Raw genomic sequence first — 15,414 nt, 5'->3', positions numbered from 1 at the left:
GTTGACTTGACCAAAATTCATCTTGGTTTTAATTTGAGAGCTGGTGTTTCTTTCCAAGCCACAGAGACTTCCAATTCCCATCTCCCTCTACACCTCACCCTTGCACTAGTCTCATTTTATATATCTGGGCTGAGAAAGGACTGGATTTCACACCTAATTAAAAGAGATTGTATTGCCTGCTGTTTCCTTTCTTGTTCCTTTTCCCTTGTGCACCGGCAGCTTTTTTATTCTCATGCTAAGTCCTATCCCTGGACACCCACCGTTTCAGGGACAGGCAGGGCCTGGGTTCCTACAGCACAGAGAGCCGGGCCCTGCATCAGCTATTTCACCACAAGCAGAACACCCCTCCAGTAGCCACTCCTGCCTCAGCCTCATCCAACTGTGCTTACTCACAGAACACGATCACTTAGAATACATGATCACTTTCAAGAGTAGAATTCCTTGTGTGTTCTAGTGAATGCCATCACAGGCTGACTCTACATTTTTACTCTAGTGGAGAGAAGGTAGGTTACTATTTTAAAACACACAGAGAACTATTTTTATCACTTTTTTCATTTTGCCCCATCAGTTCTTTGTTCACAGCACTGTGGGGGTTTTTTGGGAGGGGAGGGTGACGTGGCATCCCCAGACACACAAAATCTTTGTAAAGTTGTATGGTTTTGTAGATGAGGGGGGTTTTTTTGGGTTTTTTTTTTTTTTGAATAGCCCAATTGCCTATTCAGTGCCAATCTAAGAAAGAATGGAGTTAACATTTTCACACCATTCCTTCCTATACAGTCTCTGAATAACCATCTAATCAAGGTTTGTTTTCAATGGGGAACAAATCTTCTACAGCAGAGTATTTCAGATTTATTCCGTTGGAATCTATACATTAATGCCCACTGGATGAAAAGGACCTGTTTCACAAAAGCCTGGACATTGCCTTGCCATGGCAGAAACTTTTTCCCACTGTGTTAGTGTTAAAAATGAAAGAAAGCCTGGGAAAGGACTTGCTTCAGCATTGTGTGCTGGAGGGACGAGGCATGCTTGAATGGACCGGCAGGGTCCCCCATCACATCTGTACACATATCAGCAAAACGATTCAGCCTTTCACAGCTGCTCACTGCAGTACAGGACCAGTGCTCTCGGAGAAACATTTAAAACTTGTGTCTACAAAAATCCAGCTAGGCTAGTCACGTCAAGTTGTATATGTGTGCAGGTTTGAGTTTGTCTCTGTGGTTTTTAATGAAGTTGGTAACAACATTACTGCAATAACCATAACTCAGAATATTTAGCAATTTTTGTTGTGATTATCTCCATAGGGTTACCTGATTATTTAGATAGACTTGACCAGTTCAGTCCAACAAGCAGTTTGAATTTTCTTCTTGAGACTCGTGTGTGTGTGTGTGTGTGTGTGTGTATGTATGAATGTGTGTAATGTAATGATAGCTCTTGTTGTTGACCATTTCCAACTCGAAAGCAACCTCCATCATCACTTTCAGTGTCTTTATCTTTTCTTCTATGTCCTGAGAATTAGGATGGCCCTCAGTCTTTGGGCAATCCAAGTTTCATTCATCAGCAATTCAGTATCATGTGATAAAAAGAGTGTCAAGGGGCATGGGTTCTAATCCCACCCTTGCCACTTACTAGCTGTGTAAAACATTGGGCAAGTCATTTAGATACTTTGAAAGCCTCGACTTCCTCTTACATCAAATAGTAATAATAGGACCTGTCCTGAAAACATATAGGATTGTTATAAGGAGTAAATGAGATGATACATGTGAAAGAGTTTGTACACTGTAAAATGCTACGTGGTTATTAATTATTATGATAATTGTGATTAAGCTTCTTCCCAGAATTATCAGAAAGAAGACAACTCTTTGTGATATATGATAACTCTAGTGATATAACTGCAAGTGGTGCTATGAGCAATTGTGTGTTTCAAGAGTGTTTTCACCTGTGTGGAAAAAAAATTTTTTAATAAGCCCATCCTACTCAGAGATGGTGATTTTATCAGAGACTCAACCAGTTTTAGTACTTACCATTTTACTTAAATGATGGAGATCTTGGTGATAGTAAAACTGTATATAGAAAACTCTCCATTTTAGTGCCAGGCCTCACTTTTATCTCTTGCACTGTTCCATTTATAAACTTCAAAAAATGTTCTTTATTAGATGACTGAGGCTATGTTGAAGTCCCAAGGCCTAGAAACATGAACAGCATGCTTATTTATGGAGAGGTATAGAAGTAGCTGGAGAGCATACTGGACAAACCTTTTCACACAGCTTTACAGCAGACCGTGGACACCTAAGGGCCAGACTTCATTCAGGGGCAAAGAATGCAATACAGTGAAGCAGATAAGAGTGTGAACTCTAGAACCAGACTGCCTGGGTTCAAATGCCAGCTCGACCACCAATTGCCTACATGGCCTTGAGTGGATTTCCTAATTTCTGTGGCCTCAGTTTCCTCATCTGAGTTATGGGGATAATAATACTACTGACATCATAGGGTTGTTGTGAGGATTCAATGAAATAATATACATAAAGTAGTTAGAACTTGACACACAGTAAGCTCTTGAAAAGTGTTTGCTCTTGTTATTATCGAAGTACACATGCATCAGGGACTCAGCAAGATGTTGGAATTTGGTCTGTTGACTGATTTCCTGAATTTTCCTTCCTAGGTTATTGGGCCCTTCCTCTGGTGCCATGTTTTGTATTAACACAGCTATAGAGGATTCATCATGATTCCTTACCCTGACAAAGACAATTTGTTTTATATAAAAGGAAAAAAATAGAAACAGTAGCCTAATGAAATATTTTAGGCACATAACAGACCTAATGGAAGTCGGAATGAGAAGGAATTCTCTTATGTAAAAATTTGCACAAATCATGTCACTGAAAGAGAACATAGAGCCCATAGGCATTTACTAAGTTAAGTGGATATATGTGAGGCTGACTAAATGTAAAGTTGAGAGCAAAGGAAATGAATTAGTATATAAGAATGAGGTCATATCCACTGAGCTCAGACAGCATGAGGAGGTAGGGCGTAGCAAGGTAGAAAATCTAGTTGATCTCAGACTTCCCTGAGCTGGCCCTCTCTCCTAGGGCAGAGGAGAAAGAACGTGAGGAGGTGGACATTCCTCTGTGTGTAGGCCATTACCTCTGGGTTACTTCTAACAGGATATAAGGATCTGGGTCACAGCCAACAATCCATACTTGGGCCACCTGGTTTTGAAAGCCTACTTACTTGGCCTCCCTCAAGCTGATTGTTCAGTTGTGAAGGCAAGAATGGAGAACCTGAAGAATGGTTTGGAGAGAGGGATTCTTTAGAGAGGTAAAGTAGAAAAATAGGAAAGCCCTAAAACTCAGTGTTATAGACTGAGTTATCCTTCTCAATCTGGGGTCTAGATGTTACCAATATTATCCCTTGCCTGCACAGCCTGGGATATATGTTTGGCAATAGGTCAGGCTATCCAAATCCTCCACATAGCTGACTGCTGCCTTCCTACTGGGAGCTGTTTGATACCTCCCTCTAGCAAGCACAGAGAGCACCCAATTCCTGGGTGATCGTACATCCCACTCAGGGTTTACTCCTGCTGTCCTGACCTAATTATCAACAGTGCTCCCTTTCACTCTCAAAAGTGCCCAGTTTGAATGGCAAATATGGTCACCTAGTGTACTCCAGTCTCCCAGGTTAACACTGCCATCTTTGACCTGTTTAACATTTCTTCTTCAATAAGCCTCGGAAAATTCAGACAACCACCACATCACAGACAGCCACCCTAGAAAGTACTCAAACAGGTTGTGAGAGATGATGAGAAAAATGTGTAGGTACAGAAAGCAGTGGGCAAGTGCCCCTTTAGCCAGCAGATTGCATTCTAGAGCCTGTCCCTCAACTGGAAAACATGGTGGCAGCTGTTGGGTGGATATCTTAGACTGGGTTGAATTTTCCAAGAATTTTTGCATACCTCATATGGATTTGGGGAATGTGCCGTATAAATTAATAGGAAAGGAATTTAACTATAAGTATTTTTGCTGTCTATGAATAAAGTAAGAAATTTTGATAAGTTAAGGAAAATGTAAGCTTTCTTAAAGGGCCTGCTTAAGCCTAAAGTGGAGGTGGAGTTTCATGAGAACAAGTCTTGCGTTTGCCTTTCAGTCCCTCTTTGCTGAAGTTGTACTATAGCAGGCAATGACCCATCTGTGTTTTAGGCTGCTCTGCTTCAACCGACAACCCTGGCTGAAGGTCCACAGGGTTAAAATGGATTCAATACACCAAAGTAGCTGGAGCACTGCTGGAACAAAATTCAAGGCCTTGTTCCCATAGGACATCACACCCACAAGTTGACCCTTGTGCAAAGCCACAGAGCCTGCTTGTGTCTGCAAGGAGTGGGGGGGAGTGCTTCCAGGGGCCATGAGCATTGCCCACCTGAGACCTAGATGTTAAGGATGCAGTCAGCTAGCTCTGACCCACGCCCTGTCTTGTGTCTCTCTTGCCGTGCAGGTGACATCAGTTGCAAGGGGATGACCGAGCGCATTCACAGCATCAACCTTCACAACTTCAGCAATTCCGTGCTCGAGACCCTCAACGAGCAGCGCAACCGTGGCCACTTCTGTGACGTGACGGTGCGCATCCACGGGAGCATGCTGCGCGCACACCGCTGCGTGCTGGCAGCCGGCAGCCCCTTTTTCCAGGACAAGCTGCTGCTGGGCTACAGCGACATTGAGATCCCGTCTGTGGTGTCGGTGCAGTCGGTGCAAAAGCTCATTGACTTCATGTACAGTGGCGTGCTGCGCGTCTCGCAGTCAGAAGCCCTGCAGATCCTGACGGCCGCCAGCATCCTGCAGATCAAAACGGTCATCGATGAGTGCACGCGCATCGTGTCGCAGAACGTGGGCGATGTGTTCCCGGGGATTCAGGACTCGGGCCAGGACACGCCACGGGGCACTCCCGAGTCGGGCACCTCGGGCCAGAGCAGCGACACCGAGTCGGGCTACCTGCAGAGCCACCCGCAGCACAGCGTGGACAGGATCTACTCGGCGCTCTATGCCTGCTCCATGCAGAATGGCAGCGGCGAGCGCTCCTTCTACAGCGGTGCGGTGGTCAGCCACCACGAGACGGCACTCGGCCTGCCCCGCGACCACCATATGGAAGACCCCAGCTGGATCACGCGCATCCACGAGCGCTCGCAGCAGATGGAGCGCTACCTGTCCACCACCCCCGAGACCACGCACTGCCGCAAACAGCCCCGGCCGGTGCGCATCCAGACCCTGGTGGGCAACATCCACATCAAGCAGGAGATGGAGGACGACTATGACTACTACGGGCAGCAAAGGGTGCAGATCCTGGAGCGCAACGAGTCCGAGGAGTGTACGGAAGACACCGACCAGGCCGAGGGCACCGAGAGTGAACCCAAGGGCGAAAGCTTCGACTCGGGCGTCAGCTCCTCCATAGGCACCGAACCCGACTCCGTGGAGCAGCAGTTCGGGCCTGGGACGGCGCGGGACGGCCAGGCCGAATCCGCCCAACCTGAGCAGGCTGCGGAAGCCCCGGCTGAGGGCGCCCCGCAGCCGCACCAGCTAGAGACCGGTGCCTCCTCCCCGGAAAGAAGCAACGAGGTGGAGCTGGACAGCACGGTGATCGCCGTAAGCAACAGCTCCGACAAGAGCGCCCTGCAGCAGCCTGCGGTCAGCACGTCCATCGGGCAGCCACTGCCAAGTACCCAGCTCTACTTACGCCAGACGGAAACCCTCACCAGCAACTTGAGGATGCCTCTGACCTTAACCAGCAACACACAGGTCATTGGCACAGCCGGCAACACCTACCTGCCGGCCCTCTTCACCACCCAGCCCGCGGGCAGCGGCCCCAAGCCTTTCCTCTTCAGCCTGCCACAGCCCTTGGCAGGCCAGCAGACCCAGTTTGTGACAGTGTCCCAGCCCGGCCTGTCAACCTTTACTGCACAGCTGCCAGCGCCACAGCCCCTGGCCCCATCCGCCGGCCACAGCACAGCCAGTGGGCAGGGCGAAAAAAAGCCTTATGAGTGCACTCTCTGCAACAAGACTTTCACCGCCAAACAGAACTACGTCAAGCACATGTTCGTACACACAGGTGAGCGCAGGCCCCCCCTGGAGAGCTGGCAGCAGGGGGAGGGGCTGAGGGGGCTGGGGAAGGGGGGGGCAGGGCAGCAGGTGCAAGGGAAGGTACGGAGTCATCTTTCAGATTTTAAGGAAGACCCCATTGTAAACCATCTTCTAGAAGCCCCGACTATGCCCCCATCACAGGAACCAACAGCCCTGTCACAGAAAGACAGAGTCACAGAAACCCTTTGTGGAAAAGGGCCAAATGAGAAAACCTCATACAGAATTTGCAGGCACAACATTCCTTAACTTCACTGAACTTTGAAATATGTTTTGACCCTAGATAGTTAGAACTGGAAAAGTCCTTGGAGATCATATACTCCAGTCACCTTGTGTTACAGACCAAAGTCATGTAGGCAGAGCAGGGATGAGGGCTTTAGTCTGTAGTAAGTTTTATGTGAACCATCAGCTTGAGGAGGCCACAACAAGGCTGATGCAAGCGGAGGCTGCATTTATGGTCCCTGAAATGAGGAGGAGTGATCGACTTGCTCTGTTTTCTAGTGCTTGTCCTCTATTTTCCACATCTAGATACCACAGTCAGTTCTGTGTACTCCCTTTTGAAAGGACAGTAGACTCACCGGGGCACACTCAGAGGAGTATGAGTAAGATGGAAAGGGACGTGAAGCCATGGCATATGAGTCATTGCTGAGGTGCCAAAGGTGTTCAATAGTGCCTAGGTTTGAATTGAAAGTGCCTACTGAGCTTTGTCCTCTTGGCAAAGTTGCTTAACCTTTCTATACGTTAGTTTCCTTGTCTATATAATGGGGATAATAGTGATATTTCTTTCTTGCAGTGCTGTTTTGAGGATTAAATGAATTAATATGTATGAAGTTCTTAAAGCAATTTCTAGCACATAATAAGCACTGTATAAATGGTAGCTATTGTTCACACTGTTAGTATTATTTAAATGGTTTGGAGGGAAGATCCCTTAAGCTTGTTCTGTTTGGGTCCAAAATGTAGAAATGGACCAATGAATGGAAGCTATAGAGAGATTCAGTTAAATAAAAGAGGAAGTTTGTTAACAGGCAGAGTTGCTCTAAGACAGGCAGACAACCTCCAAAGGGAGTGAGTTCCTGTAATTAGAGGTGTTCAAGGAGAGAATGGAAGATCACATTTCATAGCGATGTTATAGAGGCGATTCAATCATCCATCAGGCGAGTAGTTGGGCAAGATGGTCTTTCTTCCCTGGAGTCCATGATTCTAGAGCTAAGATCTCCTGACCTCCCAGCCAGTGCCCTATCCTAGTTCCGTAATGGGACAGGCATAGAAGCGAGAACTCCATGGATGCTCCTCCATATAAGGGACTACATATGTGATATGATTTCACATGGATTCTCTTGCACCTGAAAATACCTTACCCCAATGTTGATCACCATATTTGGAATTCCTATTATGAGAGTCACTCATCTCTCTAGGTAAACCTCTAGTTCCAGAATGTCCCTGTTAAATGACAAATAAATTGTCAGGGGGAAGTTACATACATGAATTACAGTACATGAAAACAAGTTGGCTCCTCAAAGCAACATTGTTTCTCAGGTCAGCTAGCAGGAATAGCTAGGGGATAGGACATAAAGCAGATCAATTTAAATTGGGGAATAGAAGGGAAGGACAGCAACAGACACATCAACATGGAAGTGAGCAACAGAAATAGAACATTACTTAAGAACATTACTTAAGTCAGGACAATATGTAAATCCATGTATGTGCCTTTATGTGAATCAGTTGTTCTTAAAGATGAGTTTTCATACCTCCAGGAAACATAGTGACTCACTACTGAATTCAGGAAGAAAATCAGGTAGTAGTAGTAAGTCACTATGTTTACTTAGGGTAAATGTGAATATCTAATAACCTGAGATCAATCGAGGACATTTTCCATGTGGGATGGTATCATCATTATTTAGTAAATTAATCAAATCGTAACATTTTTATTTATGTGGCAATTTATGGTTTACAGAGTGCTCTCCCATAGTTTATGTCCTTCCCTTCTCTGAGCAGCTATCTTATAAATCCATCAAATTAAGGATTAAGGGGAAAAAAAGAGATCATTTGTGGAAGTGTATTCTTAGCCGAAGTTGACTTTGTTGGTCTTGGATCCATGAACATTTCTACTCTCCCCTTCTTTGCATCTCTTCCAGTAGACCTAGCAGATATAAAGTTTACACACTCTGTTAGATCACGTATTGAAATAAGGCTTTAAGTCTGGAACATAAAATTTTTAGCGTACTACCGAAAAGTATCTTTTGGGTGTATAAACACATTTATTCCGTGGATTCACCAAAGGATTCTGTGGTTAACCCAAATAACTAGATTTGCCCATAAGAAAACCAGCAATGGGTTTGCAAATTTAGACATCACAGATACAAAAGCTACAAGTAAAGTCATTTTATAAATCTGAGTTATGCTCAGAGGGTAGCCTTCAGATCTCTAGTAAACTATGAAGTTCCTCAGTAAATTTTGAAGGTCTTTGTGTTGGTGTGTATAACCTGGCCACATCCAGGAACAATAAATGTACATATATGACTCAAGCACCTCATTTAAAAGAATCAACACTCTTCCCTTTCACCCCCGAATCATTTGGCAGTGGCAGTTTGGAACGGTCATCTATCAAGACTTTTGTCCGAGTGAAGTAGTCTATAACCTAACAAAGTTTAGGAACAGTTAGTCTAGGTTTTCAAAAGGCAAGACAGCCTGAACACATGGAAGTAATTCAGGACCTGGATTCACTTTGGCCGACATTTCAAAACAAAGTTTTCTCCAGTTTCTTGGGAAAACATCAAAAAAGTGGGGCCTCCCGACTTTACAGGAGCCCAGTGGAAATGATAATAATCCACAGCAGAAAGTCCAAATGTTAGTCTAAAATAAGATTCTAGAAAGTAGATACTTTCTAGAATACTTGGAAGAGTAGAGATGGATTCTGTATTCTTACCTACGGTCTAACATAAAAGAATCTTACCAAGAAAGAGTAGCTTGACAGAGCTAAAAGGAAAGAAACAGTTTCTCGGCATCACAGCCACTGTGCATGATAACTGGCTTTGCAGGTTAGCAACTGCAAGTTTTAATGTAAATGATACTTGCTTTCAACAACTGCAGAGAAACGATTCTGAGATCTGAATTCTAACTCTATGTTAATGATCCACATATTCATTGAAAGGACGTGATTGTAACAAATGAATAGTCCATCTATTCACCTCAGAGCTAAGCTCTACCTTAGAGAACCAAGGAAGCTCTGGTTGTAGAGAATATTCCATGATGATTATAACACTGAAACTTAAAGTAGGGACATAAGTGAAAGACGACTGTGCTGGAATTAGATTATCTGGGTTTGGTTTTGGTTCCTCTAACCTTATGCAAGTCATTTAATTTCATTACCTTCAGTTTCTTTGAGTTTAAAGTGGAAATAATAATTTCCCACCTTTTGAGTAGGTGTAAAGGTATTACGCATGTGAGAGCTTTTCATAAAAGGTAAAGTACTACTTAATGTTTTTTAAAAAAAAAAAATCGTCATCGTTACTTTAGCCCCCTCCTCTCCCAGAGGCATTGAGTTTTTTTGCTCTATCTCCAATCTCTGAGTAATAAACTCTTGACATGTTTCCTTCTTCACTGGAATTCAAATGCTGAAGCAATGTGATACCCCTTGGGTTTCCCTTGAACTTCCTCCATAACATGAACTTTTTTTTTCATCCCTTAAGGATTTTTTCAAGAAAATCTCTCACCAAACCACTCTATCTACTGCCAAACAAACCATGGTAGGACTTCATCTCTTCTAGGAGTTTCTCAAGTTCGCTTTACTGCAGCTTCATAAAAGTTGTGAGGAAGAAAAACAAGAGTTAAGTACACATTTGAAAACAAGAGAATTGGAAAAAAAGCAAAGATAACACAAACCATCCTGTCATGGAACAAAGCAGGACTCCTCTATGCCCTCTCCTAAGAGAAAAAGCAAAAGTCAAAGGAATGAAAGGGAAGGAAAAGACAGAGAACATAGGAGGATAAGCCTGGGTATGAACGTGGATGTGGAAGCCAAGCAATAGGGAAAATTCAAAGATAACGTGGGAGCAGTACTTCTCAAAGTGTGATCCCCATAGCAGCAACATGCAAATTCTCGAATCTATCCCAGACCTGAATCAGAAACTCTGGTGAGGGAACCCAGCAATCTGTGTTTTAACAAGCCCTGATTCACACTAAGTTGGGAATTGCTTCCCTAGATGGCCTGGGTGATTAAGAGGAGGATGGCTTCAGGTTGCTTTTGTTACATAACATTGTTCCCCAAAATTCCACTCACAAGAACCTATGTGTTTGGAAAAAGTAAAACATAGTTATGGACAACAGCTTGATTTTATAGTGATAAATTATGTTATGGAAGCAAATATCTTGCATATGGAAGGTTCCATGGCAAATGTACCCATTCTGGCACTTAACATTGACTTATAACAATGACTTATCATTATGTAGGTGCCTTTATGCCTTCCCATTAGAATGTAAACTTTGTGAAAACAGAAACAATTTTATATATAATTACATATATATGATATATAAAGAAATATATATCTTATACTTCAATATACCCAGCATAATACCTTACACATAGTAAACATTCAAGAAATATTTAATCAATGAATGAGTTGAATCCTTCTCTAATGATACCTAATCACTTCCAACGGAAAAGTGGCCTATTTCCGGACTTGTTTATTTATTGTATGATGTAGTTCCATAGAAATAATGCAAAAATACTTTGCACATTTATATATTAAGTACTTTCTCCAAGGATCTGAGCACATTTCAGATACCACATTCTGTCTGTTCGTACTTTGCCCTATATAACAAAGTTGCACACGTAATAACAAGACTGACTAAGATGGCGTTCAGGGTATTTATTTATCACCAGGTACAGGGTTGCCTGATTTAGCAAACAAAAATACAGGATGCCCAGTTAAATTTGAATTTTTGGATAAACAACAAATAATTTTTAGTCTAAGTATGTCTCATTCAATATATGTGGTGTAGTTATAGTAAAAAAGTATTCATTGGTTATCTGAAATTTAGATTTAACCTGGTGCCATGTATTTTATCTGGCACTGCTCTTCAGACAGAACTTTCTTTTAAGACCCAATCTTAGGACTTTTGCTTTAAAATCCATAGATGAATACAGGCATATGTAGTTGCTTAACAAATATTTGTTGAGTGAGTGAATGAATGTTCACTCAATTTCCAGGAGAAAATATGTGAGCATGCTTTCCAGAAGAATTTAATTCAGGGGACTTATATATAAATGCATTATTTTCTCAGCAAGACTTAAATTTCTTTTTCTTTTCTTCTTTTTCTATACACAAAGACTGTATTATATCTGTGTTCCCACTTGTGTTTTCTTCACCAACAAATGGTAGACATTTGGGTCTTTTCTGAATCATAGTATCAACAGCCCACCCGATAGTCACTAATGCCCATTAGTGTCCTCTGTACGATTAATAATTTTCTTTGTTACTTTAAGAAGCTCAGCTATTTTGGCCATGAATTTTATATAAATAGATATAGTGATGATAGTAACATAACAATGTCATCCATATAGTAATAATAGTGAGATCAAGATCGTGATGTGGTCATCCTCATATAGAGCTTGGGCTGTTAATTGTATCAAGCCAGTGAAGTAATGAACAAGTATAAGGTTTGAAGTGAGAAAGCCTTGATTTTACCACTTTCTGACGGAGTGACTTTCGGTAAATTCTGTAGTCAATCTGAGCCTCAGTTTTTTGTCACATAGGTACAGATTTTAATAGTACTTAGTTTACATGGTTGCTCTGAGAATCAAATAACATAATTTATGTGAAAGCACTTACCTGTAATACTTTAAAATTACCCAAGCCATTTAGGAACTTACATGTTATGTTTTATAGCAGCATCATACATTTTGCAGCATAATCTAGAGAGCAGGAAATTGTTAACTGGAGAAGGAGGGGATATGTGGCTCAGCTGGTGTCATACTCTCAGCTCTTACTGACTTGTAGAGGGACCTGCAGGATGCTATTCTACCACTCTAATGCAGAGACCGTCTTCTGGGGCTGTTAACATCTACCCCCTCAAAAAGTTGTAAGAAAAGTCAAGTAATGTGGGTGAAGGTCCCTGAGATCTTTAAAATTCTGCTTGACACCAAAACTTTTCAGTTGTTGGCAAAGCCACAGAGGTTTTGTGAATGCAGTGTGTCCCCAGTAGGCAGTACCCCCTAGACAGCCTCACAGTCCAAGATGGCACCAGGACTGCATCCCTGGAACTGGAGAGAAAGGCTGGCAGGCGGTCGTGAAGGCCCAGCTCCAACTCAACTTCTCTAGGTGGAGAGTAGACTCTTTAGCCAGTGAAGGCTCTGTATGACCCGAGCTGAGCACCTTCCATTCTTGTCACTGAACCTTTCCCATTTTCTGTTCCAGTCTTGATTTTCCCCTTTCAGAGGACTTGCAATTTCCAGGACCCCTTCTGCTTTCCTTGCCAGTAGCCACCTTCCCCTACCCCTGCTCGCCCCTTCCTTCCCTGCTGTCTGCCCTCTCACCAAGCACCCAGGCTTGGTTTTCTGACCCCCTCCCACACTGTACTCACCTGAAGGAAGGTGTATGCTAGAGCAGATGATGGAGAGGCTGAGAGAATGCGAGAGACAGGTGGGAACCGTGTTTCAAACAAGTGTCCTGGTAACAGCATTCACTGTCCTCTCTGCAGCCCAGGAGAAGCCTGGTTAGAATGAAAAAGATTCAGCAGAATAAATGGGTTCTTGCTGAGCCCCCAATACAGAGGTCACTATTCAGAATTAGGGTGGCTCAGCCCCAAACTTTGGGCAGACCCTCTGCATCTACTAACCTAACAGTATCTTTCTTCCTCTTTCTTTTTTTTCTCACTGTCAGTCATGGTAGAGTGTCAGTGCTGGTCCACAAGAAGGAGCTGAAAAGTGATGCTTTAGAGAGCAGGCATCCAAAAATGGAGATAAACATATGCATTCACTACTCCCCAACCCATGGGATTGTAAAGGACACTGCCGCCTCTTCTGTTCCTCCACTTGCTCTCTGGTTTTTCAGCCTCCAGAGTTCAGTTGCTGCCTGCTAAGAAATCCTCTGTGTATGCTATTCGCTGACATTTTATTCATGGTGCCACTTCTTTCCGTTAGCATTTGTAGCTGAGACTAGACTAGACCCTTAACTCTGAATTGCATAGCTACAGTATAATCACTTGCTTTATTGATTACCTGAAACAATTTTTTCAGAATCTTGTGTTGGCTTCCCCATGCCATGGAAGTCATTTTTCAGTTGATTTCATTTATCACCACTTCCTTTGTGCTGAAGGGACCAGTTGAATTTTTCTTGAAATGATCACATACTCTGTGCAAAGTGCTTTATCGCTTTAATTTTCAAAATACCTTCACAAGACAGGTGCTTAACTGTATTATTCTCAAGTTACGGATAAGGAAACTGAGGCTTAAAGAGGTGAAGTAACATGCCCAGGTCATTCAGCCAAGGAAATGGAGTTCATATCTGACTCCTGCATCTGTATGGCCCCAAAATGGATCATTTTAAAGTACAGGGGCTTATATGAGCTTCCCCATCCTGTGTCTGATTCTACTGTCTGCTTAGTACTTTGTGTCCCTTTCTAACGAATCAGACTTACCATTCCTGGCCATAGGCTCAGACCTGGAAAGCGATCCACTACCACTCATCTTAACTTCACTTCTCCACACTGAGAGCAATAATCAACAGACCACATCCATTTCATGTATAATGTTGAAAGCCCTTTGGGGATCACTATAAGTAATATGCAGGAAAATAATGGTAAAGAATCACTCATTTCTAGTGAGCGATATAGTTTCAAATCCATACATAGAGAAATGACTTGTTTATACCTGGCTAATCTGAAAATGCACCCTGTTTAGTAAGACAGTCCCTGGAATGCCTATGCTCCACCAACACAGCACCTGAATAATTTTAGAGCGCTTTCCTTTTATGGAGCTCCCAAGTGCTTTGCAAACATTTTTACTCATTAACTATCGCACCATTTTTCTGTGGCAGGATACTTTGTCCTATTTAAAATGTGGGACTGCTGATGCATTGAGTGATTTAAGCAAGCTGCCCTCAGGTCATGTGTTGACAAGACCTGGACCAGGGTCCTCTGGGGCATGGCCCATGGTGGGCAGAAGGCCACTAAATCTGCAAAGGGACATGGCAAGTGCTTGGTCCAACTCCTCACTTAGAGAAGGGGAAACAAACCCAAAGAGATGAAAACACTTAGAAAACCCAGGGTCACACGGATAATTAATGGCCGAACCAATACTAGGTGCGTACAAACAACATATCAAGACATATATATGCTATGGAGGGAAAGAGGACAACTGTGAAGTATCAACTTATAGTCCGATTAGAAGGGTGTGAAAGTAAAAAGCCATCCTCACTGACTTTGCCTAGAGGAAAAATACACTATAAGAAGGTGAAAGTTTCAAACAGCAGGAGAATTTTTAACACAGACAAAGTTTCAACTTCCTAGCAGCCAAAATACCATCTAGAATTAAGAAGGCACACTTCCCATTAAAGGTGACAGGTGGACATATTTTAAAAGATAGTCGGCCGGCCTAGCATAGCCTCTAGAAAGTGTACTGAAAGCACAAGGATGGTAAAGACCAGCTTGAGTTCCAAGCATGTTTACAGCTGACAGAAATGTTCCAACTAAAAATAACAGGCATGACTCTCTCTCTTAGGGAATCTCTCATTTCAAAAAAATGTACCTACATAAACACCATGCAGAGACTGAACTCTTCATTTAGGAATGAGGCTTCCCTAAATTTCCCCATTTTAGCCTAAAAGTGAAACTCTTCTCTTCTAACTCTGCAATCCTATGGCTCGTGCTTTTTCATCAGTGAGGATGAAGGGAAAGGAGACTGGAAGACAGCAGAGGGGAGAGGGAGCTAGGCCAAACCGTTTGTGAATAACTAAAGGAAAAAGTTCAAAGATCAAGGAAATTGGTTTAGAAATTTGTCGAGTCATTCCTGAACCAAATAGCCATTTCTTAGGATTGTGTGGTTCAAAATATATCTTTTTATGTTTACAAATGCAACGAAAAAGCTTTCTGTTGAGATAAAGTTTCATAAAGCAGATCACGAGCCGTGAGCCCGGCACACAGTAAGCACAGAATACGTGGTGGTTGTTTTCATTGCCATTATCCCCATGACACATCAAACCTCTTCTGTTTCATGATGGAAAAAATGGAAACACAGACAAGGCACATATTTTAAATAGATGTTAACTCAAATTCAAGAACTAGATTTCCTACCCTGATG

General features: G+C 42.9%; 1 protein-coding gene across 18 annotated transcripts in view; it reads left to right on the top strand.

The window, feature by feature from the left end:
• ZBTB20 (zinc finger and BTB domain containing 20) overlaps positions 1 to 15,414 on the top strand; it is an 830,948-nt gene that overhangs the window by 789,136 nt on the left and 26,398 nt on the right. For all 18 annotated transcript variants that reach the window (XM_081234533.1, XM_081234531.1, XM_081234534.1 and 15 more), the window contains one exon: positions 4,483 to 6,087. In XM_081234533.1, coding sequence (XP_081090659.1) covers positions 4,483 to 6,087 — 1,605 coding nt within the window. The remainder of the gene's footprint in view (positions 1 to 4,482; positions 6,088 to 15,414) is intronic.

Source organism: Mesoplodon bidens (assembly GCF_964165515.1).
Source record: "Mesoplodon bidens genome assembly, chromosome: 5".
NCBI lineage: Eukaryota > Metazoa > Chordata > Mammalia > Artiodactyla > Ziphiidae > Mesoplodon > Mesoplodon bidens.
Note: the sequence above shows the minus strand (reverse complement) of the source record. Positions and strands in the feature narration are given on the sequence as shown.